This window comes from Dipodomys merriami, unplaced genomic scaffold (genome assembly GCF_024711535.1).
Source record: "Dipodomys merriami isolate MVZ:Mamm:240054 unplaced genomic scaffold, mDipMer1.0.p SCAF_12, whole genome shotgun sequence".
NCBI classification, from domain to species: Eukaryota; Metazoa; Chordata; class Mammalia; order Rodentia; family Heteromyidae; genus Dipodomys; species Dipodomys merriami.
The window spans coordinates 39,513,109-39,540,237 of NW_027202493.1; the positions used below are offsets into that span (position 1 = coordinate 39,513,109).

The 27,129-nt window shown below is 48.6% G+C and overlaps 2 protein-coding genes across 2 annotated transcripts in view; one reads left to right on the forward strand and one right to left on the reverse strand.

Moving 5' to 3' along the window:
• Window positions 1–6,031, forward strand: part of LOC138823358 (rho-related BTB domain-containing protein 2) — a 28,532-nt gene extending 22,501 nt beyond the window's left edge. Inside the window, exons 9-11 of the mRNA XM_070016637.1 lie at window positions 2,698–2,786; window positions 3,488–3,593; window positions 5,719–6,031. Coding sequence (XP_069872738.1) covers window positions 2,698–2,786; window positions 3,488–3,593; window positions 5,719–5,936 — 413 coding nt within the window. The 3' untranslated portion in view covers window positions 5,937–6,031. The remainder of the gene's footprint in view (window positions 1–2,697; window positions 2,787–3,487; window positions 3,594–5,718) is intronic.
• A 2,273-nt stretch (window positions 6,032–8,304) lies between these two features.
• LOC138823359 (tumor necrosis factor receptor superfamily member 10B-like) lies at window positions 8,305–25,860 on the reverse strand. Its single transcript, XM_070016639.1, has 8 exons — window positions 25,664–25,860; window positions 20,134–20,221; window positions 17,637–17,744; window positions 15,845–15,956; window positions 14,015–14,277; window positions 13,026–13,093; window positions 12,479–12,649; window positions 8,305–11,147 (listed from the first exon to the last, which is right to left on the reverse strand). The coding sequence occupies exons 1-8, from the start codon at window positions 25,703–25,705 to the stop codon at window positions 10,995–10,997; spliced, it is 1,005 nt and encodes a 334-aa protein (XP_069872740.1). The 5' UTR covers window positions 25,706–25,860; the 3' UTR covers window positions 8,305–10,994.
• Window positions 25,861–27,129: the final 1,269 nt, after the last annotated feature.

The following is a 27,129-nucleotide window of genomic DNA, read 5'->3' on the forward strand; positions in this document are numbered from 1 at the left end:
GCCTTGGTACCAGTGGTGGTACTGAGGGCAGGTTGCAGGGAGAGAGGAGATCCTCAGGTCTTGATTGGGATTCAGTCAAAGGCCAATGTCAGAGTACCGGGGCCCTGGGAAAATGATCAAGATTGAGATACAGACATAAAGGAAAAGAATTACAAGGCATTATAGGATGAATGCAGAAATCCTCATTCCCTTCCCTTCTTTGCTTCCTCCCGCCCTCCCTCCCTTCGTGCCTCCTCCCTCCCTTCCTTCCTTTCTTTTGTCTTATTAGGACTTCACACTCTTCTTAGCTTTTTTACTTAAGCTTGGCACTCGACACTTTTACTTCTGGCATTTTGCTAGGTAACTGAGGGTAAGAGTTTCTCAGATGTATCTGCCCAGGCTGGCTTTGAACATGGATTCTCTGAAGCCAGCCTCCTGAGCAGCTCACATTACAGGTGAAAACCACCAGTGCTGACCTCTTTCTTCTGTCAGTGGCTAATCCGGTTGAGGACTTAGACTCTCTACATCAGATTACACAGAATATTAGAAGCTAAGACTATAGTGGGACTCCAGGGGCCCCAAGTTGTGGCTAAAGGAGCCTTAGTGTAGCAAGCAAAGCACATCTCAAGATGACAGCTGTAACTGTGTGGCATTCTTTGCTGCCAGGAAAAATAGTCTTCCCAGAGCACATAAAATTTCAAAATTTAGAGGAAGTAATCCTGTTTTTAAAAGAGTCACCAAATAAAGACCCCCGAGGAAAAACCAATCACATAATGGAATTTCAATAAGTTCATTTCACTAGAATATGCAATTGGAAATGAGTCAAAGCCCAAAGCCATACCGTTAACGTTAAAGTCCACATAGCTGATTTCCTCATGGCAGCCACAGCCCTATTAAGAATCTACAGAGAGTACCAGGTACCAGTGGCTCACACCTGTAATCTCAGCTACTCAGGAGGCTGAGATCTGAGGATTGTGATTCAAAGCCAGCTCAGGCATGAAAGTCCATGAGACTTTTATCTCCAATTAATCAGAGAAAGCTGGAAGTGGCTGTGGCTCAAGGTGGTAGAATGCTAGACTTGAGCAAAAGGGGCCTAGGGACAATGCCCAGGCCCAGAGTTCAAGCCCCAAATCTCTCCTGAAATTTTTTGTTAAAAAAGAAAAAAGATGCTGATCTTTTTTTCCTGTAGAGTTCTCTGTGATCTGGGTTTTTGCTATTGCATTTTTTTTATGGCATAGTTCAATATAGTCCTCTGTCTGCCCATATTTCCTATAAACTGTTGTCTGGACCAAGAGACAGGACCAGATACACAGTGTTTTGTATAAAACTCTTCATAGGTGTGTATTGCCTACTTTACTCCCTTCTTCTGATATTAGTAGCCATCAAGTATCATTGCCCAGATCCATCAGTACTACAACTCATTCTGTCTTCCGAGAGAAACTTCCCTCACCCACTGTTTGGTCGCCCAGTGGTACAATTGGTACAGGTTTTAATTCTTTTCTTTTATTTACCAACTTTTGAAAGAATCATTTGTTTCCTATCACCTATAAGAGTGACCAACTAGTTTATATGTATTTTTTAAAGAATATTTTTATCAATTCTTAGGTTTGAACATATTTGAGTATTTTTGATAAATTACAGTGGTCCTTATTAAAGTCCAATACTGTCCTTTTAAGCCAGGAAGATCCTTTGGTGTGTCTCCAGGCTCTTAAGGCCTCCTTGTTATCTGGGTTGCTGAGATGCTTTAGCTTCTGCTGGTGCATTTCATGTACCACACCTGGAGTCCACTTCTCCAAGTCCTGCTTTCTCAGAGCTGGAAATGGCAGCATGCCCCTGGAGCTCACATTGCTCCTGGTCTTGTCTGTGGATGAAGCTGGGAAATGCATTCATCTTTTGTAAGATTAAATGCCTTGTGAGTTTATACTGGCATTCCTCATTCAAATTCAGATCCAAGGCTGTTCACTTCCTGACTACAAATGTCTTAATGTAAAATGCATGGTCAGTACACATTTTATTACAAGACTCAAATTAATACAAACAAGGAAGTTTTAAACCCATTGTTGAGCTCATAGACTCCCTAGTTTTTAGCTATGTGGTTTGTTTAAACAAACATATGGCTTTAAATCCCTTTCCTTTCCTTCCCTTCCCTTCCCTTTCCTTTCCTTCCCTTCCTTCCCTTCTTCCTTTCTTCCCTTCCCTTCCTCCTTTCTTCCTTTCTTTTGTCTTATTAGGACTTCACACTCTTCCTTAGCTTTTTTACTTAAGCTTGGCACTCGACACTTTTACTTCTGGCATTTTACTAGGTAACTGAAGATAAGAGTTTCTCAGATGTATCTGCCCAGGCTGGCTTTGAACATGAATCCTCTGAAGCCAGCCTCCTGAACAGCTCGCATTTCAGGTGAAAACCACCAGTGCTGGCCTCTTTCTTCTGTCAGTGGCTAATCCGGTTGAGGACTTAGACTCTCTACATCAGATTACACAGTGGGACCGATTTAGTTTGAAAAAAAAATAATAAATCCTCTCAGGGAGTTTAGCATCCTTCTTCACTGCCCCCCACTGAGAAGACTGTGTCCAGACTTCAGCCAGCTGTGGTCTTTCCTGGCCTGTCGGAACTTGCGCTGGTCTCTCCCTGCCCGCGTGGGGAGCCCCTGCTGTGGGTGTAAGAAGTGTGGTCCTTTCCTGTGGTTCTTCAGCTGATGGCTGCTGTGTGTGTCACAGAGCAGTACACAGTGACCGGGCTGATGGAAGCAACCCAGATGATGGTGGACATCGACGGGGACGTCCTTGTGTTCCTGGAGCTGGCACAGGTACCATGACAGAGGAGAGAAGGGACCACAAAGCGTGGGCTGGGAGGCCATGCGTAGGAAAGGCCTCACTGGGTGGACTGACCCTGTCATCTTCCATGCCAGGAAGCAGCTAGAGAACTCCCAGCATCCATGGGGCACCCGGTAGAGTGGGGACAGATCGTAGTTACCATTGGGCAGCAGAAGGGACCCGAGATTCAGACAGAGACAAGGTTGCTGCTTGTCTGGGGTTATCTAAGGGGCATTAAAGACTCTCCCTCTGAAATCAAGTCACCAACTCCTCATTTCCAAACAAAATATAGCAGGAGTACACCCCCCACATGGTAGTCTCTATTAACGCATGGCTGATGCCAAGCCTGTGGACAGGCCTGGGAAGATCAGTCCTGCAGGCTGAGATGCCCACAGCTTGGTGCAGATCACTTTAGGGGACCGATGGGAGGGGAAGGAAGTCGTGTGGGGTATGATCAGAGGAGGGCAGAGGCTCAATGGCTGTGGAGATCTGGTAGCTGTGAACGCCATGGGCAGGACCAGAGTGAGCTGATGGAAGGTTTGGTAGTGATGCCCAGGATCCCAGGTCGGCTTTTGTACTTCTTGGTCAGCTCCTTATGGCTCCTGCCCGCTTGCCTGCCCTGCACCTTAGAGCTGCAGTTCCGTGGGCGACCGCAGACGTCGCTGTAGACCACCTGTGTTTCTTTCCCTCCCAGTTCCACTGTGCCTACCAGCTGGCTGACTGGTGTCTCCACCACATCTGCACCAACTACAACAACGTGTGCCGCAAATTCCCGCGAGACATGAAGGCCATGTCCCCAGGTGAGCACGCAGGTAGCACTAGCCACCCCCTGGGGATCTCAGCTCCTGTGGGAGGGAACTCAGCTTGAGCTCTGGCTGAACCCCAGGGATCTCTAAGCCGCCTTGACCTCAGGGAGGGGGACAGTCTGCCAAGGTGACTCCAGCCAAGCAGAGGGGCAGCTGGGACAAGCACTGGGTGGACAGCGGGGGGCCTGGGACAGCTCATTCTACCTATCTGGGCTTCTGTTTTCTTAGAGGTACAAAGTGGGTGTTGGGCTAGGGTGTTCAGACTCATGGGTAGCACACTGAAAATAAATCCATTCCGTGCTGCGGCACAGGACACACATACTTTTCTGTTTAGCAGACACGATCCACTGTGCCGATGTTCTCACCCCAGAACAGGCACGGTCCACAGCTTGATCTGCCTGGGCCCAGAGATCCTCCACTGGTGCCATTCTTTCCCTTCTTAATGAAGTTCTCAGGTGCACTGCAGGGGCTCCAGGGAGACATGCCCCTCCGTGCTCTGTGGGGTTCCCGCCCTGCTCCCCCCTTCTCCCCTCTGTGGGGCGCACTGCACCCTCCTTCCTCTCAGCCCTGTCTCTCTTTGTCTCCACATTGTCTCCTTGTCTCCCAGAATTTTCCTCACTGAAGTCTAGGTACATCCATACTACTCTCTTGGTTCTATACTTTGCATGGTTTCCCAGGTCTTCCAGAATAAGACCAGCCCTCCCTCTGGTCTAGCCAGTTCCAGATGGCCTGTACCTCTAGATTTCCTTAGGAGTTTCTGCTCTGTCTGGAAACTTCTGGAAACTTCGCAACTCTCATCGCTGTCCTTGTGGATTCTTCTGATGGCTTTGCTGCCCCTTTCCTTGTTTCTGGATCTTTACTCTTTCCTTTCCTTTTCCCTTTCCCTTTCCCTTTCCCTTCTTTTTTCCTTTCCCTCTCCCCTCCCCCCTCCTCCCCCATTATTTATTTACTTTCCTTCTTTCTCCTTTCTTTCCTTCTTTCCCTCCTTCCCTCCCTCCCTTCCTCCCTCCCTTTCTCTTTCCCTCTTTCCTTCCTTCCTCCTCCTCTTCCTCCTCTCCCCCCTCCTCCTCTGCCGCCTTCGCCTCCTCCTCCTCCTCCTCCTCCTCCTCCTCCTCCTCCTCCTCCTTCTTCTTCTTCTTCCTTCCTTTCTTCCTTTCTTCCTTTCTTTGTGACCAGTACTGGGACCTGAACTTAGCACCTGAGTGCTGTTCCCTATCTTTAACAACACTCCAGGTTGATGCTCTACCACTTGAGCCACACCTTTGCCTTTGGCTTTTGGGTGGTTAAGCATCTAGGGACTTTGCTGCCCAGGCTTACCTTTGACCATCAAGTCTCAGCCTCTTGTGGAGCTAGGATTACAGGCATGAGTTACTAGTGCCTGGCAACCTGCTTTATTCTTAACACAAAGGATCCCCATGGTGCAAAAGCAATATGAGTTGAGTAGAAACTGTATTTTGAATTTGGATCTTTTCCCAGGCTGGCCTACAAGGTCTAATCCTCTCTGGTGATGCTGGGTTGCAGCCACAGCTACAGCTCCCACTGGGCTCCTGTGATCTCAGGGGAAACAAGGGGTGCTCTATAGGGAACTGTACTAAGCCAGGATGTTCAGAGGTCAGGGGAGCCAGTCCATTGTCTTCTTTTCTTTCTTTGGTACTGGTGACTGCTAGGCGAGTGTTCTACCCCTTGAGCCACACCCTAGCACCTCTGTATTTAGTTTGTTTTTCAGCTAGGATCATGATCACTTTTTCTTAGGCCTGCATTTGGACTGTGATCCGCCAATCTCTGCCTCCTGATTAGCTGGGAATACAGACATGTATTACTGTACCTAGTTTCAATGCATTTTCAGTTGATGTATTTTCCACTGGGGATGGGCTGCTGGGGAGTGACTCAGCTCAGATGTAAACTGGGGTGCAGATATATCTGCACAGGCTCGTGGAGTTCATGCCTCCCTCATCCCCGGCATCATTTGCTGGCCTGGATCGTGGCAGGATAGACTCTGTGCTGGTCCAGGGTCCTGTGGCAGGGCTTCCCTGCAGTGTGCATCCGCATCCGGTGCTCTTCCTCCCCTGGCCCTCCTCCTCTGGTCCTCCTGACCCATCGCCCTGCATTCTGCCCCCAGAAAACCAGGAGTACTTTGAGAAGCACCGGTGGCCGCCTGTCTGGTACCTGAAGGAAGAGGATCACTACCAGAGGGCACGGAAGGAGCGGGAGAAGGAGGACTATTTGCATCTGAGGCGGCAGCCCAAGCGGCGGTGGCTGTTCTGGAACAGTCCCTCCTCCCCATCCTCCTCCGCAGCCAGCTCAGCCTCCCCGTCTTCCTCCTCGGCTGTGGTCTGAGGTGTCGCCACCTTCTTCTGATCCCGCTGCTGTTGTCCCCATTAGCCCCTGGCCTCTGCTCTTCTGCATCACCCCTTCCACCTGACGGGGACAAGGGGACGCACGTAACCAGGACCCAAGGGGCAGAGCTGGCCTCACCAGCCAACATGGCTGTGCCACAGAGGAGCGGGCTCAGCCCAGGGCCTGCCTGCAGAGTTCCCACATCCAGGCAGACAGGAGACACCTGCCAGGAGGTGGGCTGCAGGAATGAGCTAAGAGCTCTGGTGTTCTTCTGGGGGCCCAAGGATTTTATGGAGTCCAAGGAGAGAGCCTCCAGCAGAGGGCTTGTCTGTGTGTTTTGGTCTCTGCTCGGGGCAGGGAGCCGTCCCCTTCCCTGTGAGCGTGAGGGTCCTGCCTGTCTCCCGCCATGTCTTTCCATCCGTGGACTTGAAGGTTCCAGAAGCTCCGGGAGCACATCCCCACTGAGCCTACTCCGGTTCTCCGTGGAGAAGTCAGGGTAGAGGTGAAGGCTTCTGAGCACAGCGTCTGCATTCTGGAGCTGAGCTGCTAGAGGACATGTGGAGACTGGTATTCATTCCGCCAGCGTCTCTCCTGGCTGGCTGCCGCGGGCCTGGGGAGGTGCAGAGGTGGTTCAGAGCTCAAGGCTGTGGAGGTGTTGTTACCTCTTGGTGCAGTGAGAAACCTCTGTCCCCTCCTGCACTCCTCAAGATTTGGAAATGACGGCAGCAGCCATCAGCTGGGGTGGAGAGGAGGAAGGGTGGGGTCTCCACATGGCCCTTCCTCCACCTCTGGGCAGTACTGCTTGTTAGGGGATGGGGCAAAATGAGCAAAAAACCACCACCAATCCCAAGGACAGAATGAAAACCAAACACAACACCACCACCAACAAAACCACTCTACCCTCTGCTTTCCCAAAGAAGGAAAATCAGAAAAAGAAAAAAGGACCCAGCATACCTTACGTATTTATAAAGCAGATCAGAGTCCTTGAGGAGCGGGAGGGTTAGGCTGTCCAATCAGCTCCTTGCCTTTCACCTGGGGGTGGTCCTGACCCTCAGGCAGTTCCAGATCCTGGCCTCTGCTTCCTGGTAGCCTGAGTTGGCCTTGGTCAATGGAAGGCTTGGCTTCTGGGTTCAGAGCCCTTGTCTGCCCATCTTGCCGCAGGCTGCCCCGCCCCCTTTCTAAGGGTGATCCCACAGATGCTTGTGGAGTGCACACTTTGGGGAATCCTGGGGCAAGGATCAGGTATCAGGAGAAAGGACACAGCTGGACAGGAGAGAAAGGAAAACAAGGTTAGTCCACAGAGGAGGCAGGATGTGACTAGAAGATCAAAACTAGAGCTTGGCACCATCAAGAAAAAATAGGGCCTAAAGTTGACTGTTTGTTTCCTAATCTGTACCTTACCACCCAGCATCCTTTCAGACACAGGTGATGGAGCCTTAGGTACGAGCTCAGGTGGCCCACTTGTGAGAAGATGCTTAAGAGGCTGGGCGTGTGGACTGGCTGGATCCTAGGGTACCAGACTGTCTGGTCTGGGAAGAGCAAACTCAGAAAGAAAGGCAGCCCTGCAACAGTCATGTAGTACCAAGATCTAGAGATCTGAGGTTCAGTCCTTGTCAGAAGGACCCCGTGGTGGTAGCTCAAGCAGGTCTCTATGTCTGTGCAGGGAACTCTGCAAGGCTTATAGCTTCCTCCCAAGTCCCTTGAGGTGGCTGGCTTGGGAGCTGGTTGTGTGCTGCCCTCTGCTGGCTGGACAGCCTCCCTGCCCATGGCTTCAAGACTCCTGGCAGGAAAAAGGACCATAGGGCAAGGAGACCAGTGTAGGACCATGCCTTCCTTGGGGGAAGAGTTGGGGATATATCTGGCCTCCAGGAAGTTGTGGGTTGAGAGCACAGTGTTGGGGGTGGGGGTGGTCTCAGGTGCTTACAAGGACTGAGCAACCTGGCACCACTGATGAAGATGGAAAGACTCTCGGAAAATGTAGTAGTTATCAGCAAGGTTGAGAAGCCAGAAAAGAGGCCATAAAACTCCCATCTCCCCACAACCAGGGCCAGCTCGCCCCCTCAGGAACCCGCCACCCTCTGCCCCACAGCTCCATAGCCAACCTGCACCTCGGGGACCCCTGCAGCCCAGTGGGGCTGGGGGGAAACCAGATGGGAGAGAGAGGAGGTGCAGAATGCAGAACTCTATCTCCCCCAGAAACGGGTGCTCTGGATTCCAGGGAGGCAGAAGCAGTAGACGCCCCAGTGCAGGGCGAGACGGAGGGACAGGAGGGACGAAGGGGGGAGCAGTAACCACCACCAGGACACTCACGTCCCCCGGACTCAGTGCTGGGGTTAAAAAAAATAACAAAGAACACACCTCTTTTTATATAAGGTTTCATATTTAATTTGGTCATGAATTCATAAATACATTGAGTATTTTGTATGCACTGGCCTGCCTTTTATTGTGTAACATCCTGGACGTGGTCCCCACGTTAGACTCTGAGGCTGGTAAACAGCAGGGGGAGCACAAAGCCTGCTGTGGGTACAGGGAACAGCAAAGCTGGGGTGCAAAATCACGTAGCTACACGGACAGCCACGGACTGGGGATTCCATCGTCATTGTGAAGCACGAACCGCCACGGAGGCTAATACTTTATGGTCTCATCTTGTCAGCCCCTTCCAGTTGGGGCCAGGCTTCGGACACTTGGGGCTAGAAAGGTTCCACAAGCCCAGGGACAATAATTTCCATAAAACCGAGTAAGACAAGACTTTGCTGGAAGGGCTGATACTGAACACAGTTTTAGTTTATCGTGTTATTTTTTTAAGAGGGTGATAGTAGGGTTTGAATTCAGAGTTGAATTTGCTAGGCAGGCTCTACCACTTGAACTGCAAGTATATACCATAGTGTAGACTGTTCTTATCGACTGAGATGAATTCTCACTGATTTCATTTTTTGCTAGGGCTAGCCTCAAGCAACCATCATGTCATGGTCTCTCTCTCCCCCTAGAAGCTGGATTCCAGGTATGATCCCTGCAACTGGTGCTGAATGAGATGTAAAAATAGAAGAAAGAGCCAGGACCTGATGGCTCATGAGTCATCCTACTCAGGAGGCTGAGACTTGAGGATTGAGGTTCAAAGCCAGCCCAGATATGAAAGTCAGTGAGACTCTGCAATTAATCACATATATCAAAAAAAAGGAAGGGGGGGAGCTGAAAATAAGAGCTCTGCTTCAAGTGGTAGAGTGCTAGCTTTAAGCAAAAAAGCTCAGGGACAGTATCCAGATCCTGAGTTCAAACCTTAGGGTAGGTATAAATAAAAGAAAGGAGAAACATCAGATTCTGAACATGTTGGCCATTCTGAGTCTCACCGTCATAGTATTTAAGAATTGATGTTTCAGTGTTGTTCACAGAAGTCATTTGGCTACAGAGGGATATGGTCCCCAAATAGGAACCAAGAATGGCTCTGGGGTTCAGATGGGAAGCACCATCTTGGTCCTGTGTTAGCAAACACTTCACATTTACAAGCCTTCCCAGTTGGGACCACGGCAGTTGTCGGGAACAGATCCCTGGCTCTTTTCTGGGAGGCCAGACAGAACCAGTTCATGAACACACATTGGGTACAGCATATAACACGGAGATTACTTAGCACTTCCAATCGGATCCTTCTCCCACCTCCCCAGCTCGGCAACAGAGGAAGAGTGGAAGTTCAAGAACAGTTACATTAGCTCTCTAGAGGTAGAGAGCCAAAAACACATCATTTTGTGAAATGTGACACACACCTGTAATCCCAGCAGATTTTCGAGGCTGAGATAGGAATAAGGTAAGGCCCAATACAACCAACCCATAATGAATTAATATAAAATTGTCCGTTTTGTAATACTGGTCTCAAGTTATCCAGCTAGAGTTGAAGAAAACTGGATGAAAACAGTAAAATACTACAGAGGAGGAAGCTACTGCTTTCTCCCTTCAATATTTTCTGCTTCTATTGTTACTTAAGCTTGCTAAGTAACCCTGTAAACAATGCAGCAACTGTATTTCAATACACCTGTTCATACAAATACAGAAAACATAAGTAATCAATAGGCAACATACATATCCATCCATAAATAATAGACAAATAAAAAATAAGATAAATCTCACATGCCACAATCTTCTGTAGCTCAGCCTCACCAATAGTTAAGTTAAAATTAAGGGATGATCTACCAGCACCTGAGGGTTGTTTTGTTTTCCTAGACAGGTTGTCATTAAGTAGCCCCTGCCTCAGCCTTCCAAGTGCTGGGATTACAGGCATGACACCAAACGCAATCCGTAATTTCTATTCAGATAAAAAGTACTATGAAAAAACGCCAACACTACATCCGACACATTTACATTCATACAAGGGTGCTCTCCCCACTAAAAAGAAAAAAAAAAGACTTCATTTTCAGTTTGCTCAGTAACTTCTTGAAAAAGTGATAACATCCATTCCAGTGGGATATCTGTTGGATCTATACTAGGATAGTTTCTTTAAGTCCCGTTCATGTAAACTTTAGATATTGTTCCTAAGAGGTTGTTTTTGGTTTCTCCAAGAAAAAAAAGGCACACTAGGGAATATGCACCTTCCTGAGGAAATTCTTTCACTTCTGTGAGTTAGCAGAGCTCACATCATCTCCATAGATGAACTTCCCAGAGAGAACCAAGTGGTTCTCAATTGTGTCCCTGGCGAATTTCTTTCTTTCTTTTTTCTTTTTTTTTTGTAGGTCATGGGCCTTGAACTCAGCTTGGGCGCTGTCTCTCAGCTCTTCAGCTCAAGGCGAGCACTCTACCACTGGAGCTACAGCACCACTTCTGGTTTTCTAGTGGTTTATTGGAGATAGGAGTCTCATGGACTTTCCTGCCCGGGCTGGCTTTGAACCGCGATTCTCAGATCTCAGCCTCCTGAGTAGCTAGGATTACAGGCGTGAGCCACCGGCGCCCAGCTTCCCGGGCGAATTTCTCTTCCAGGGTTTCCAAGGCATCTAGCAGGGCATTGATGGAGGTACGCTGCCCTGCCCATTGTAGCCACTTGAGCAGCATTTCATATAACACATCAGCCGCTGCTCAAGCTTTGGCCATGAGGATGTCATTGTCAGAGAAGCTCCTCTGCCTCATGAGCCTGTCCCAGGTGTTCAATGAAAGGACTTTTCGACAGTAGAGGTAGGGCCACGTCAAGCTAGAAGAACGGACAGGTGAGCTGGAATCACATGGACAATGCTACATCAGGTCGAGGGAGAGAAAAGGTGGAAATGTATGAGCTTCTAGAGCATGTGAACCTGCTGACACAACCCCTCCCCCAGCTACACCTGTACTCAGGATCTGAGGAAATAATCCTGCCCCAAGATGCATGTACAGCATGAGGGGGGAAAAAATGTGTGTCCAAACACCAGTGGCTCATGCCAGCTACTCAGGAGGCTGAGATCTGAGGATTGTGGTTTGAAGCCAGCCCAGGCAGGATAGTCCATGAGACTGTTATCTCCAATTAACCAGCAAAAAGCTGGAAGGGGAGAATGCCAGCCTTGAGTGAAAAAGGTAAGGGACAGCACGCAGACCCTTATTGAATGATCTGTTCATGAGGAGCTCAGAGGCTTTGATGGAGGAAATGCGACTTGGAGGAAGTCAGAAACACGGGGGGGGGGGGCGCAGAGGACGTCACCGTGGCATGGAAATGGAGCTGACATTTTCCAACAGCCTCCCTGAATCAGTGCCAGGCAACAGGGGCATTCATTTGGACCTGACATCTTCCTTGACTCAATACATCCAAAATGTTATCATTCCATCCTGTGACCAGCATTGAGATCCAGGTGGTAGTTTCCTTTCTTTGTTTTTGCCTCAAGTCTTTGGAATCTGGTTTGTGGCTTACCCTGCAGCTCACTCAACTGGGCCTAGCCACAGGTCAGTCAGGAACTCAGACGCCTCCTGGGAACAGCGGTACCACAGAGAACAGACCAGCTTTCACTGGGGCTAAACCCCAGCAGAAGGGGCTGTGAGAGATTGGAGGGACCAGAAAGAGGAGGACAGGAGACTTACGGTTCCCAATGTCCAGCAGGGAACCCTCAACACCCCACACTGACTGTCATGGGGGTCTTGTCAGCTATGGGCATGAGAACTCTGTTGTTGTTTTGTTGTTGTTGGTGGTGGTGGTGGTGGTTGTGGGGCTTGAACTCTGGGCCTGGGCTCTGTCCCTCAGCTCCTCAGCTCAAGCAAGAGCTCTACCACTTGAGCCACAGCGTCACCGGTTTTCTGGTAGTTTATTGGAGATAAAGAATGTCTAGGACTTTCCTGTCCAGGCTGGCTTTGAACCGTTATCCTCAGATCTTAGCCTGCTGAGTAGCTAGGATAACAGGCATGAGCCACCCGCGCCCAGCTCTCAAGCATTAATCATGAACAAACATGCACAGCCAGGGCATGCCTGCACTGTTCTAGGCCTGGGCACAAACCCGAGGTAGACGGTTCTGCAGAGCACCTCAGCCACCCACTATGCCACCCGCAGCCAACCTGCCCAGTCCTTGGCTCCCTCAGACTAGCACCTCCTGCCCACCACTTACCAGCAAACCATCTGCCTCCCCTGGGGACTGTTCATCAGCATTTGTCATTGGGTTTTCTCCTCTCGTTTCTTGCTCAACAGGCAGGCTAGAGGGCAAAGGTCCGCTGCTTAGGGTCTCATTGTTGTTATTATCCTCAACAGCAGATTTTCCTGTGGAACGCCGGCAACAGATCTTGGGAAAATAAAGAGGTGACTCAGAATTCCACATCTAGGGCTCCATGCTGGGTCTCCACCCCCTCCCACGTGGGCCACGTGAAATGAGGACATGCTCAGCTAGCCATGCATGGTTTGCTGCTGTCACCAGGACCCTGGGGCTGTAAACCCCCTCCCCAACTCCCAAGGGCGGGATTGTGTCCTCATGTCTCCCCCCTAGCAAGAGGACACCATGACTGCCCGCTGGGAGCTCAAAAAAGTCCTCCAGAGCCTCAGGCCACCCATGAGAGGGGCAGCAGGGCGGCAGGTTGGCAGGTCAGCAGCATAGGACGCACGGTGCCAAGCCCTCCTCTGAGCTGGGACTGTGGAGCAGCAGCTTTTCCCCCAAGACTCACTGTGCTAAGGCGGGAAGTAATTCCTGAGCTCCACATCAGCAGGCGCACGCTATCCGTTTCACCCTGGCCTGCAACAGAAAGGGGAAATGGCCCTTAGTGGGTGGGCGGGGCCTCCACAGACCCCGCCCCCTCCCTAGGCAGAGTGGGCCCACCCACTCTGGGTTAGCTTCCAAATGGGAAGGAGATGGGAGAGAAACTGGGAGTAGAAGTAACACAGGCAAGCTAGGCACCCGTGACTCATGTCTGTAATCCTAACTACTAGGGAGGCTGAGATCTGACGATTGTGGTTTAGAGCCAGCTTGGGCCGAAGTCTATGAGATTCTTCTCTCCAATTAGCCACCCAAAAGGCAAAAAGGGGAGGTGTGGCTCAAGTGGTAGAGAGCCAGCCTTGAGCAAAAAAACTGATGGAGAATAGGAGGCCCTGCGTTTAAGCCCCAGTACTGGCAATAAATAAAAGTTGGGCACTGGTGGCTTACACCTACAATCCTAGCTACACAGGAGGCAGAGATCTCAGGATTAAGGTTCAAAGTCAGCCTGGGCAAGAACCGTAAGAGTCTTACTTACAATTATCCACCAGAAAACTGGGAGTAAAGCTATGGCTCCAAGTGGTAGAGTGCTAGCTTTGAGTAAAAACAAGCTCAGGGACAGCACCTAGCCCTTAAGTTCAAGCTCCCAGACTGACAAACAAACAAACAAGCCCTATCTCTGGTTTGAGCAACGCTGCCTTACAAGCTGACCACTTCTCTGACCTAGCTGGGGGTCTTCCCTCCAAGACCTGGTTCAGAAGGGTCTGGTGAGATTCTGGTGTATTGTTTTTTGGGTAGTGACTGTGTGGCCGATCACAAAGAATAGGAGAGAGTCAGGCTGAGAGGACATGGGTTTGAAACAAAAGGGAGGGTACTTATAGGGGAGACATGGAGCAGGACGGCGGGGGGGCGGCGAAGGGGGGCGGTGGGAAGGGTGGCGAGAAATCTGGGAGCAACACTTACCTGGACGGAAGACCATAATATAAGGACATATTTTTCTCTTCCAAACGACAATCATTATCATAGCTATTGTGCATATGATAGATATGATCCCAAGTATTATGGATATGATACATATCATGTTAGAGGAATTATTAGAAGAAGGAGTTTTCGTGGTGTTGGTCACTGGCTCTTCAAGAGCTCTGGTGCCCCAGGTGGCCTTGGGGACACACTTGCGGTCACTCAAGGGGGTACAGGGGATCTCCTCATCCTCCTCATCAGTGCACCTGGGTACACACAGGAAGGAAATGGTGGGATTCCATGAGCAAAGACCAGCCAGGCGGGACAGAAGAGAAAGTCACTCTGCCTGCCCAATGTCCATAGAAGAGGGGCAGACTCCTCATGCCTGCACGGTGCCCCCCACCCTGGAGACTGAGAAAGGAGGGCGGAATCCCTTGGAACTCTGGGTCCATGGTTTCTTCAGCTTTCAATCCTTCTCTGCAGCAGACCCTGAGATAAGAGCTGTCTCACTCCAGGGGGAGATCACAGGCACTTTTGACCACCATTTAGATACAGCCCCTGCCTCAGTGTTGTGTGTGTGCGTGCTAGTCCTGGGACTTGAACTCAGGGACTGACCATAGTCCTTGAGCTTTACTGCTCAAGGCTATCACTTTACCTCATGAGCCACAGCTCCACTTCTGGCTGTTTTGGTAGTTAATTGGAGATTAGAGTTAATGGACTTTCCTGCCTGGGGCTGGCTTCAAACAGCAACCCTCAGATTGCAGCCTCCTAAGTAGCCAGGATTACAGGCATGAGCCCCTGGTACATACATGGCCCTCGTCAACTTGTAGTACAGTTGATCTTCCACACAAACACCAAAGGGTCAAAAAAGTAATTAACTTTTGGCCCCTAATGTCAAAAACAGGAACAAGATACATCTTAAGGGATTGGGAGCCTGGAGTGAGGCTGCCTCAATGGATCAGGTTCTTCTGAAAACCTTGAGGGATGTGAACACAAAGCCTTATTATGACTTTTATCATAGCTATCTTCATAGTCCTCTGTATATACAAGGAAGGGTTAAAAATCACATATTCCAATGGAATTGGTGTACATATTAACAGAACACCAGCAGTATTCTGCTCATTCTGTGTGTACGCATGCCTATGCCAGTACTGGGGTTTGAACTCAGGGCCTGGGCCTCAGCTGTTTTTGCTCAAGGTTGGCATTCTACCACTGGAGCCACAACTTTTAGGTGATTAACTGAAGATAAGAATGTTACGGCCGGGCGCTGGTGGCTCAAGCCTGTAATCCTAGCTACTCAGGAGGCTGAGATCTGAGGATCGCGGTTCAAAGCCAGCCCGGGCAGGAGAGACCGTGAGACTCCTATCTCCAATAAACCACCAGAAAACCGGAAGTGGCGCTGTAGCTCAAGTGGTAGAGCGCTCGCCTTGAGCTGAAGAGCTGAGGGACAGCGCCCAGGCCCAGAGTTCAAGCCCCACGGCCGACAAAAAAAAAAAAAAAAAAAAGAATGTTACGGACTTTTCTGCACTGGCTGGCTTCAAATCACAATCCTCAGATCTCAGCCCCCTGAATAGCTAGGATGACAGGTGGTACCTAGCTCTACTCATTCTTTTTGAAGGCAATTAAACCATGTCTTAGGGCTCATCCAAAGTTTAGGGAGCCTTAAGTCCTAGCCTCCTGTAGCTAAGGAACAAGTCACTTGGTCAAAAGGGAAATGGCAGGTGGAGGGTTCCAGGCTCAGAAGAACTCCAGGGGGTCAGGGAAAGGGGTATAAGGAGATGTGGGTCTTATAGAACTCCAGGATTATAAGAGCCCCCAGCTCCTCCATCTTACTTATCTCGACATCTCTGGCAGAATTCAGGGGTGTTTTGTGTCCAGAAAGTGCCAGGTTTGCATTCGCACACTGTATTAGAGGTTGTGGTGCAAGGACTCTTCTGTACTTGATCTGGAGACAGGGCAAAAGTATGAAGGATGAGCTTCTCTGGTTGCCTCCATGCCCTTCCTCAAGGCATTCCCCACCATCCCCCATTCAGCTCAGCTGAACATAGAAATAATTCTTTCCATTTTTTTTGGGGGGGGTCCCGTATTGGGGCCTGAACTCTGGGCCTGGGCACTGTCCCTCAGCTCTTCAGCTCAAGGCTAGCGCTCTACCATTTGAACCACAGCACCACTTCCAGCTTTTTTCTTTTTGTTTATGTGGTGCTGAGGAATCGAACCCAGGGCCTCATGAATACAAGGCAAGCGCTCTACCACTGAGTCACCTTCCCAGCCCCATAGGAAATAATTCTTAGGGCCACTTTCTGCAGCAACTCACACATAGAGGGTACACAAAGGACCGTCCCTCTCTGCTATCACCAGTATGCAGGGCTACACAAAAGGAATGATTATTATTTACTGTGTTGCCTCTTGTAGGAAGTCTTTTAGACGGACCACAAGGTCTAACACAAATCATCTCTGAGCTCCAGGAAAGAGAAATGCCCTCAGGTGACCTCTCTACAGCCTAGCACTGCTGGAGATCAGGGAGAGATAGACCTTAGGATATGAAGGCACCGAGGTAAAGAGAGCCTTGAACCTGCCAGAGACTGAAGACAGCCTGGCTCAGGGACAACTGTGAGACCCAGCCCTTTCCACTCCAACAGATATACATATGTAGGCCTAAGATGGGAGTTTCTATGGAAGGTTTTTGGAAAGAGAGGCCTGAGGTTAGGGAGAGTCTTTTTTTCTGTTTTTGTTGCTGTTGCTGCATTTGCTTTTGCTCATTGGCTAGTACTCTACCAACTAACTATGACTGCTCCAACCCATGTCCCTAGGCTTTGTTTTAGGACCAGTCCTGGGCCTTGAACTCAGGGCCTGCACACTTTCCCTGAGCTTTTGCTCAAGGCTAGGACTCTCCCACTTAAGACCCAGTGCCACTTCTGGCTTTTTCTGTTTACATGCTACTGAGCAAGGGAACTCCAGGCTTCATGCATGTTAGGCAAGCACTCTACCCACTAAGCCACATTCCCAGTACTCCTTGGGCTTAACTCAAGGCTAAAACTCAAACACTAGAGCCACAGTGCCACTTCTACTCTTTGCTAGTCAAGTCAAGACTCCCATACTCCCATAGACTTCCCTGCTTGGGCTGGCTTCCAACCACAATCCTCAGATCTTAGCCTACTGAGTAACTAGGATTACAGGTTTGAGCTACCAGCACCAAGCAAGAGTCTGACCTAATGAGGGTCTCTTCTTCCATAACCCTGTATCCTCCCCCTCTGTGTTCAAATGGATTCTGGTCAAATGCTAAGCAGACCAATGTTGGAGGTGACTTGTAATCTGCCAACGTATCCAAAATCCCTGGCAGTGTACAGGAGACTCAGGGCAGATCCATAACTGAGTTCAGTGGGCAGCGCTTCTGAATTCCGTGGTCTGTTAAGCTTTCCCCTTCCACTGCAGCCTGCCTCAGCCATGTTGGATGGCCTCTCTCCACAGTAGCTCACGGCTGCCTGCGTCCTGACACAGCTGGCCCTCCTGGAGCGCTGCCTGCCCGCCCTGTGGTAAGCTGGAAGCCAGGTCTCTGGGAACACATCAGTTGAAATTCCCACTCCAACATCCCACTCCACCATGCCCCGGGGCCTCTGGCTCTTACCTCCTTTACAGACTAAGCAGCTCCTGCATCTATCCAGGGAATTATTGTGACTGGTGTAGTCCTCGCCAGCTGTACACGACAAGCAAACCTTCCCTGATAGATAGGAGCCTGAAATGCAGGAGAAAAAGCAGTGGGTTAGTAGATTATTGCTTCTGCATCTACTATACACCTTATGAAAGCCCTGCTGACCAGAAAACAAGGGAAGGGACATGAGAGGTTCCAATTCTTAGCGTCTGTATCAACACAGAAAAAAAAAAAGCCAAGTTCCCTTCACAATGTATTTTTTGGCCTCAAATCTCCCAAATGTTACCCTTTCAACCTAAAGCCAATATAAAACACTGAAGGTTTTTTTAAATACTGTTTTCAAAATCTAATATACTCATAATATTGGCAACCTAGAATTAATGTAACACACTGAAAAAAGAAGCAAATGCTTAAGGTGAAGCAGGCCAAGGGAAGGAAATAACCTAGGTCAGAGCAGAAGTCAACAAAATAGAGACTAGAAAAACCACCAAGAAAATTAATGAGACCAAAAGTTAGTTCTCTGACCAGATCAACGAACTTATACCAGCCAATGGAGCAGGGAAAGGTTTTCTTTTTGATTAATTGTAGGGCTTGAACTCAGGGCCTGGGTGCTGTCCTTGAGCTTCCTTGTACTCTAGGATAGCACTCTACCACTTGAGCCACAGCACCACTTCTGGTTTTTGAGTGGTTAATTGGAGATGAGAGTCTCATGGGGACTTTTCTGCCTGGGCTGGCTTTGAACAGCGATCCTCAGATCTCAGCCTCCTAAGTAGCTAAGATTACAGGTGTGAGCCATCAGCACAAGGCTCCAGGGGAAGGTTTTGAAAAATACAAATTATTAGAATCCAAAATAAGAGGAAGGCCATTCCTACTGAATCACATAAATGAAAGGGTGCACAATTCTATGAAACTCTACACAGACATCTGGGATCTCATGTGGGGAGGATGGAGATTTAAGTGACTGTAATTAACCCATCCGGTGCCTCACCCCATTGAGGAAGGCCATCTGTGATAGCTACAATTGTATTAAATTCCTGGAACATGCTATTTTTGAAAAAAACTGGGTTCTTTCCAGTGCCAGGGGCTCATGCCTATAAAATTAGTCACTGTGACTATGCAGCTACTTCTTGCTAAAAAAGATCAAGTAGTTGGGTACCAGTGGCTCACACCTGTAATCCTAGCTCCTCAGGAAAGTGACGAACTAGGTTGAAATCCTGCCTGAACATGAAAGTCCATGAGACCCTTATCGCCAATTAACCAGCAAAAAGCTGGACCTTGAGCTGTGGCTAGCTCAAATGGTAGGGTGCTAGCTTTGAACAGAAAAAAAAAACTCAGGGACTGCACCCAGGCCCTGAGTTCAAGCCCTATGACCGCTCCCCTCTTCCTCCCAAAAAAGAATTGTTTGATCCTGTAGAACTCTGATTATAATTTTACACTCTGAAGAGAGAATAATCTTAAGATGGTGGTAGTAATTTTTTTTTGGTTTGGATAGTGTTTCCTTTTTCTGTTTTTCTTTGCCTTGGAATGAATTACTAAATGAAGCATATTGTAAGATTCATGAAACAACTTGAATTATGGATTACAAGAGTGAAATGTCTCCTGAGCTTGTCAATTCCTGGAAAGGAACAAGCTAGCCTTTGATAATGATCAGAATTTGCTGTCTGCTGATGATTTGAGTAAGTGACAAAGCTAGCAGGCAGGATGGACTACTTCATTCAGGAACCAAAAACCCTTCTCAAGTGATCTCTTGGGTATGTCTTTGAAAAAGTATGCACTGACCAGAAACTTGTGGCTCACACTTGTAATCCTAGCTACTCAGGAGGCTGAGATCTGAGGATCACAGTTTGAAACCAGCCCAGACAGGAAAGTCTGTGAGACTCATATCTCCAATTAAACACCAGAAAACTGGAAGTGGTGCTGTAGTTCAAAGTGGTAGAGTGCTAGCCTTGAACAAAAAAAGCCCAAGGAAAGTGCCCAGGCCCCAGCATATGCACACATGCACGCACACACGCACACACTCACACACACACACACTAAAATTTTTTTTATTTTTTTTGTTGGTTGTGGGCCTGAACTATGGACCTGGGCACTGTCCCTCAGCTCTTCAGCTCAAGGCTATTGCTCTACCACTTGAGTCACAGTGCACTTCTGGCTTTTTCTGCTTATGTAGTGGTGAGGAATCGAACCCAGGGCCTCATGCATGCAAGCATGTGAGGCAAGCATTCTACCCTGAGCCACCTTCCCAGCCCCAATAATAATTAAAATATTTTAAAAAAATCTCTAGACCCTTAGATCAATCAAAATAGATGAATCTTAGCAGTAAAAATGGAGATAAGTCTTCATAACCCTGGATTTGACAACGGGTCAATAACTACTTGTTGGATAAAGGAGCTAGGAATTGCAGGGAACAGAGACTGGAAGAACACGGAGCCAGGGTAGTGTAGAAGGCTAGGGGGTCAGTCTTAGGAGGTACCTGGTGGACATTCTTCCATGGGTCTCTGCTTCAAGTCTTGCAGGGCGGCTGGTTGATGGGGCAGTGGAACGGCTGTGGCTAGGTTAGGCTTGATTTGTGGAGAAAACACAGAGCTGGTGTTAGTGTCTTCTAGGCCTCCTCTCACTTCTGTCTCACACTCCTTCCCTCCCCCACCCTCAGCCTTAAAACTAACACAGAACTTGGATCATTTTCCCTATTCTAAAACTTTCAACCAACCAACCAATATACAAATATATAAATAAATACCAACAACCCAAATGACAGGGGCACAGTCTAATTGCTAGAATACCAGGCCCCGAGTATCAGTATTCAGTCCCCAGTATCACAAATTAGATTGCATTTACAGTATATTATCATATATAATTCTACTAGCTGACCACATATGTGGATGTCTCTGTCTCATGTAAATACACTTAAGAAATTGCAGCCAATCGGGGCTGGGAAGGTGGCTCAGTGGTAGAGCGCTTGCCTTGCATGCATGGGGCCCTGCGTTCAATTCCTCAGCACCACATAAGCAAAAAAAGAAAAAGGCCGGAAGTGGTGATGAGGCTCAAGTGATAGAGCACTAGGCTTGAGCTGAAGAGCTGAGGGACAGCGCCCAGGCCCAGAGATCAGGCCCCAGAACTGGACACCTCCCAGAAAAAAAAAAAAATTGCAGCCAAATATAAATCAGACAAAATACCTATCTAAATGATTTTAAATAGGTTAACTAGGTTTAAATAGGTTAAAGAGGCTTAGCACATTCACACACCCATGAGCAAACAATATCTGCAACGCCTTTTGTTATGTAAAACAGTCAACATTAATTAAACCACTGTTTCTCCATACCCTAGGCCAAACCTTACTTCCTCTTGTTACCTTATGTAAGTGGAAAGTGTTCATGGTTTTGTAGCTGGTGTTTTTTCAGTCAGCCTAAGGTCTGTATGACTCATACATAGAGTGCCTTGTGTTAGAATGTCCTTCCTTTTTAAAGCTGTTTGTGTTGACCACAATGTTTCTCTATTCACTTGTGGATAGACAATTGAGTTGCTCCTGCTCTTTGGCTGCTGGGAATAATGTTCCTAAGGCCATAGGTATATGAAATCTCATTGAAGATGAGCACCAGTGACTAATGCCTGTATTCCTAGCTACTTAGGAGGCTGAGAGCTGAGGATCATGGTTCAAAGCCAGCCCAGGCAGACAAATCCAAGAGGCTCTGACCAGCAAAAAGCTGGAAGTGGAGGGCACGGATCAAGTGGTAGAGCCAGCTTTGAGATCATATGGCAATCCTACTTGTAATGATTTAAGGAGTTGCTATACTGTTTTCCACAGTGTTACAATATAGCACAAGGGTTTCAGTCTTTCCATATCTCCACCAAAACCTGTTCCTTTGAGGAGTTTGTTTGTTTCTGGGGCTGGTACTGGGACTTAAATTCAGGGCCTGAGGCTGTCCCTTAGCTTTTGATGCTCAAAGCTGAAATTCTGCTACTTGAGCCACAGCTCAACTTTCAGCTTTGAGATCCAAGTCTCATGGACTTTCCTGCCCTGGCTGACTTCACAACACAATCCTCAGATCTTCACCTGTTGAGTAGTTAGGATTACAGGTATGAACCACCACACTTGGTTCTTTTTTTTTTTTTTTTTCTTTAGTGTTGGGTCTGAGACAAGCCCTCAGGCTCATGGTGTGGCCTGGGCTGGCTGCAGGAAAAGTGCAGTGCAGAAGTTGTAAATTAACCTAGCGGGATCCTAATCTGTGTGAGCTGGCGGAAGTACTCATCTGAGTACAAAGCCACAAGCCCTCTAGTCACAAGACTGCTAGTCCCCATCCTACCCTAACAGGTGCTGAGAGAGCAGAGCCTTCAGAGCCTTCTAGAGCCTTCCAGAGTCTTCCACTCTTCACTTGTGTCCCTCCCCCAGGCCAGACTTTCCTAGGGTTCTTGCCTCCATGATCCATCACCTGTGCTGGCATGGTCCCTCCAGTCTCTTCACTGTCATTGACCTTGAGTCATTGATGTGCACCCCACCTGCTGCTAAATCATATTGCCCTAAGAGGGAAGGGGTTCCACAGGAAGTGCTGTGTCCTGTATCTGATTCTCCACCGATCTTTACACAATAAATGAGTAACCTGGGTTCTTAGATGCCCGTTCTAGACAGACGCCAGCGGCTCACATCTGTAACCCCACCTACTCAGGAGGCAAAGGAACTGAGGATCCTCCTTTGAAGCCAGCTTTGAAGCCAGCCAGAAGAAAATCCGAGGTGAGAGTCTTATCTCTAATTTAACCAGCAAAAAGCCAGAAGTAGAGCTATAGCTCAAGCAGTAAAGTGCGATTCTTGAGCAGAAAAGTCTAAGGGACTTTGTCCATGTCCAGAGTTCTAGCCCTGCCACCGACAAAAACGAAACAAAAAACAAACAGAAAAGGACATTATCTGTAATAATACTAAGTGTTCTTTTTCAATGTCTTTAGTTTCTGTTAAGCAAGGTATACGTGTGTGTGTGTGTGTGTGTGTGTGTGTGCATATTCATGGGTGTATCTAAAACTGCACATGTAAAATCATGTATACAGATAGTATGTTCTTGGTTTTTTTTTTTGGGGGGGGGGCCAGTCGTGGAGCCTAAACTCTGGGCCTGGGCGCTGTCCCTCAGCTCTTCAGCTCAAGGCTAGCACTATACCACTTGAGCCAAAGTGCCACCTCTGGCTTTTTTCTTTTTGCTTATGTGGTGCTGAGGAATCGAACCTAGGGCCTCATGCATGCAAGGCAAGCTCTCTACCACTGAGTCACCTTCCCAGCCCCACAGATAGTTGTATAAGTAAAAGTCAAATCATGTATTTTCTCATGTCTAATTTTAAGGTTTGCTTAGAACCTTTATACAACTACCTGTTCTTTAGGGGGAAAGTATGGGGCTGTGTTCCCAAGTGAAAATGTTTTGCAAACCAGATAAACTTTATGGTTTCTTTGTGTCACTTCTGTGTCTGTCCCATAAACTGAAAAGCTAAAAATAACTGCATTTTAAAGCAGTAACCCTTCTGCTGCTCATATTAACCTTGGGCACACCTGAATTTCAGAAACCATCTTGTTTGTGCTGAAACTGCTAAACCATAGATTACTTGAACAAAGCTACTCTGAAGTCAAGCCCCAGGGCCAGCATGCATGCACGTGTGCGCGCGCATACACACACACACACACACACACACACACACACTAATAATAATAATAATGTAAATCCTATAAGGATTTTGCTCAGGTTTGGATAGGTTTGAGTGAGTCCTCCTAGATAATAATAATGTAAATCCTATAAGGATTTTGCACAGATTTGGATAGGTTTGAGTGAGTCCTCCAAGAGATCCTGTGTGGTTGGCAATGTTAAGAACAGTGGGACTTTAAGGGGTTAGGAGGCACTGGTGAGGTGATTTTACATCATTGCCAGCCTGATCTTAAAAGGCCTGAGTCAGGATTCACCCCAGTGCTCTCCAGTCCACACCTTCCTCCTCTTCAGACTCCGCCCCTGTGGTTCCCACCTTTCCTACCCAAGATGCCACACAGTCAACAGGTCTCTGGTGAGACCTGGGGCACTGCCCTGGACCTTCCAGAACAGTGAGCTAAAAATACACCTCTTTACACCTGACCCTGCTTCAGGCATTTTGTTGCAGCAATGAAAACAGGTTGCTTTGTTGCTTGGGTTTTTAGGCACTGTTTTGTTTCACAGGCCCGTATCCTGGGAAGGTGGAATTGGCCAGTGCTTCTACAACAGGGACTTGGAAATTGCTTTTGTTCTATAAAAACACTGATTCACTGACACTGGCGGCTCATGCCTGTAATCCTAGTTACTCAGGAGGCTGAACTCTGAGGATCAGGAGTTGGAAGGCAGCCCTTGTAGGAAAAGCCCATGAGACTCCCATCTCCAATAAACTACCCAGAAAAGGCTAGAAGTGGCACTAGCCTTGAGCACAAAGAAGCTCAGAGACTAACAAAGGAGGAGGCAACAATGCTTGATAAGAAATTCACTCAAGGGCTGGGAAGGTGACTCAATGATAGAGTGCTTGCCTTGCATGCATGAGGCCCTGGGTTGGATTCCTCAGCACCACATAAGTAGAAAGAAAAAAAAGCCAGAAGTGGCGCTGTGGCTCAAGTGGTAGAGCGCTAGCCTTGAGCTGAAGAGCTGAGTGACAGCAAGCAGGCCCAGAGTTCAGGCCCCAGGACCGGACCCAAAAAAAAAAAAAAAAAAGAAATTCACTCATTACCTTACCCATGTAATTGTAACCCTCTATACGGTATTTTCAAAATAAAAATAAATAATAAATAAATAAAACAACAAAAAAAGCTCAGAGAAGAAGCTCAGAGTTCAAGCCTCAATACTGGCAAAAATAAATAATAAATATAAACATATAAATAATATATAAATATAATATATAAACATGTTATGTTATATATAATAAAATAGAAATAAAATAAATATATGGTATAGAATATGTAAACAATAAAAGTAAATAAATAATAAATATAAATAAAAACATCATTACTTGGGCCTTCAACTTAACTAAAAGCCAGGCATCTCTCCCCCCACTTTGCCTTTCGCTCCTTTGCTCTCTGTCAGTCTCTCTTGTTCCTCGGACACCAGGAAATGGTTTGAAAAAAAAAATTAAAAAGTTTAAAAAGTTTAAAAAAAGTGTTTCTTTAAAGTTGTAATTGTCCAGAGAGGTTTCCATTCAACATGTCTGTTTGGGTACAGTTTAGCGACTTAAGAAAAACAAAAAAGAGTGACAAAAATTCCCCTAGCCAACGTGTGGGTGGCTCCTGTTGGTAATTCTATGGCCGTAAAATCGAAAAACCAAAAGCCATCTAACAAATCAAAGCAGCCTGGGTAGACAACCCAGACAATCCAGGCGACGGGTCTCAAGTTAACCAGCAGGGCACCAGCCCCGAGAGAGGAAGCTGAGCCAGGGCGCGAGGCCTCCGTCCCCCAGCACCGGCAGGAAAGGGGGGGCGGGGAAGGGTGCTGCGAGCTGAGGATGGAAGTTCAGATCTGGTCCGGAAAAGAATCCGTGACACCCTGATCTCCACTTCCTCAGCCAAGCTTCTTCCTGGAAGTGCCTGGGCGCACACTCACACATCCGCACACTCACGCACATCCACGGAGGTGGTGGGCACACAAACACACATCCACGGAGTTGGGTGGGCACACTCACGCACACCCGCGGAGGTGGTGGCACACTCACACCTTCTCCACCCTGCCCGACATGGCGCCCTGAGGCGGGCTCTACAGTACCCCACCCGGGGGGGGGGAATCCGCGGCAGGAAAGAAATGTGTGGAGGGGGGTGTCAGGGTGCAGGCCCCGGCCCCCCCTCCTGCCCGGTGGGCTTCTCCCCAGCCGCGGCGGGTCGTCCCGGGCCTCCGTCGACGGCAGGCTCCGCGGTGCCCGCACATGCCCGGCGGCGGCAGCGCAAGGCCGGGCCCCTGGGCATCCCGCTCCCGGCTACATTCCGCCGCGCGCGTGCCCCGACGGCCGGGCCGGGCCGGCTTAGGACTCACCAGCAGCAGCAGCAGCAGCTGGGCGAAGACGACCAGGGCCATGGTCCGGGACTGGCCCCCGGGGTGGGGTGCTTCGGCTCTTCCGTGAGGTCGGCGGGGTCAGCAGGGTGGGGTGCTTCGGCTCTTCCGTAAGGGCGGCGGGAGCTAGGAGAAGCGCTCTCCGTGCGCCGCGCGTGCAACTGAACGCCCGGTGCACTCGCCGTGCCCTCTTAAAGCAGCGCGAGAGTCTGCGCGAGTGGTATTGCAACATCTTCGGAGATCCCGCCCAGAAGACCCGGAGAGGCGTGTGCAGTACCTACCAGCTTTCCCGCGTTTCCCGGTTGTCTCCTCTCTCCCTCCCCTCCCACTTCACCTCAATCTCCCTCTCCCCTCAATCTGCCCCTCCCTCTCTCTACCTCTCTCTCTCTCTCCTCTCTCTCTCTCTCTCTCTCTCTCTCTCTCTCTCTCTCTCTCTCTCTCTCTCTCTCTCTCTCTCTCTCTCTCTCTCTCTCTCTCTCTCTCCCTCCCTCCGCCTCTCCCCGCTCTCCTCTTCCTCCCTCTGCCTCTCCCTCTCCCTCCCTCCGAAACCCCCAACCTTAGATCTCAGCCTCCTGAGTAGCTAGACTTACAGGGCATGAGCCTCTGGCGGCCAGATCAAGGAATATATTTGTATGAAAATGGAACCATAAAATCTGTTGGAATTAGGAGGAGGAGGAGGCAGCCAAGAGAGGGAGTGAGTCTCCTTAGAGCCCATTGTGTCCACATGGTGGAGGACGGGATGATGGAATAGGATATTTGACTTGGATTGTGTAAAATGGATAATGAATGATTTTAAGATACAAATGTAAGTGTGCTGTGGATAAGACTTCCCTGGTAACCCATTACTTTAGCTAGTAACTGTAATTGTAACTTTGTGACTCTGCTTCTGCTGTTTTCTGAGCACTGGGAGCCCTAACCCAGGGGACCATCACCACCTTTTGTTCTATTCCCCTGCTTCCCACAAGCAAAACCTTGGCGGGAAAATCTTGGCAGGGAAATTTAAACTTAAAGTGTGCATTTCTTGTAACAATCCTTGGCTAAAACCAATACCATCCTCCCCCTCCCCCACACGTCCCCAAATGCTTAAAAGCCCCTGTGGGCTGGCACTGGGGGCTGTTTCCTAGGATCCCAACTCCAGGTGTGGTCCTGGCACTTGCTCAGTAAAATGTTTTACATTTTCACTGCGGACTGAATAATCTCACTGCCCCTCCCCCCTACAGTGTGACTATATGGAAATATAAAAATGAAAACCCCACTTGGACAATTAGTATAAGCCAATTAAGTCTTTTAAATTGATGTGAAGTGCCCACTCCTCAAAGACCACCGGAGACCACAAGAGACTCAGACACTCAAAGTGCAAAATGCAAGGTTTATTCAGAACAAGCCTAGGCTCCGCCTAGTCCCATATACTCTGACACAGCAGACAGAGGGAGGAGACCCCCCAAGCA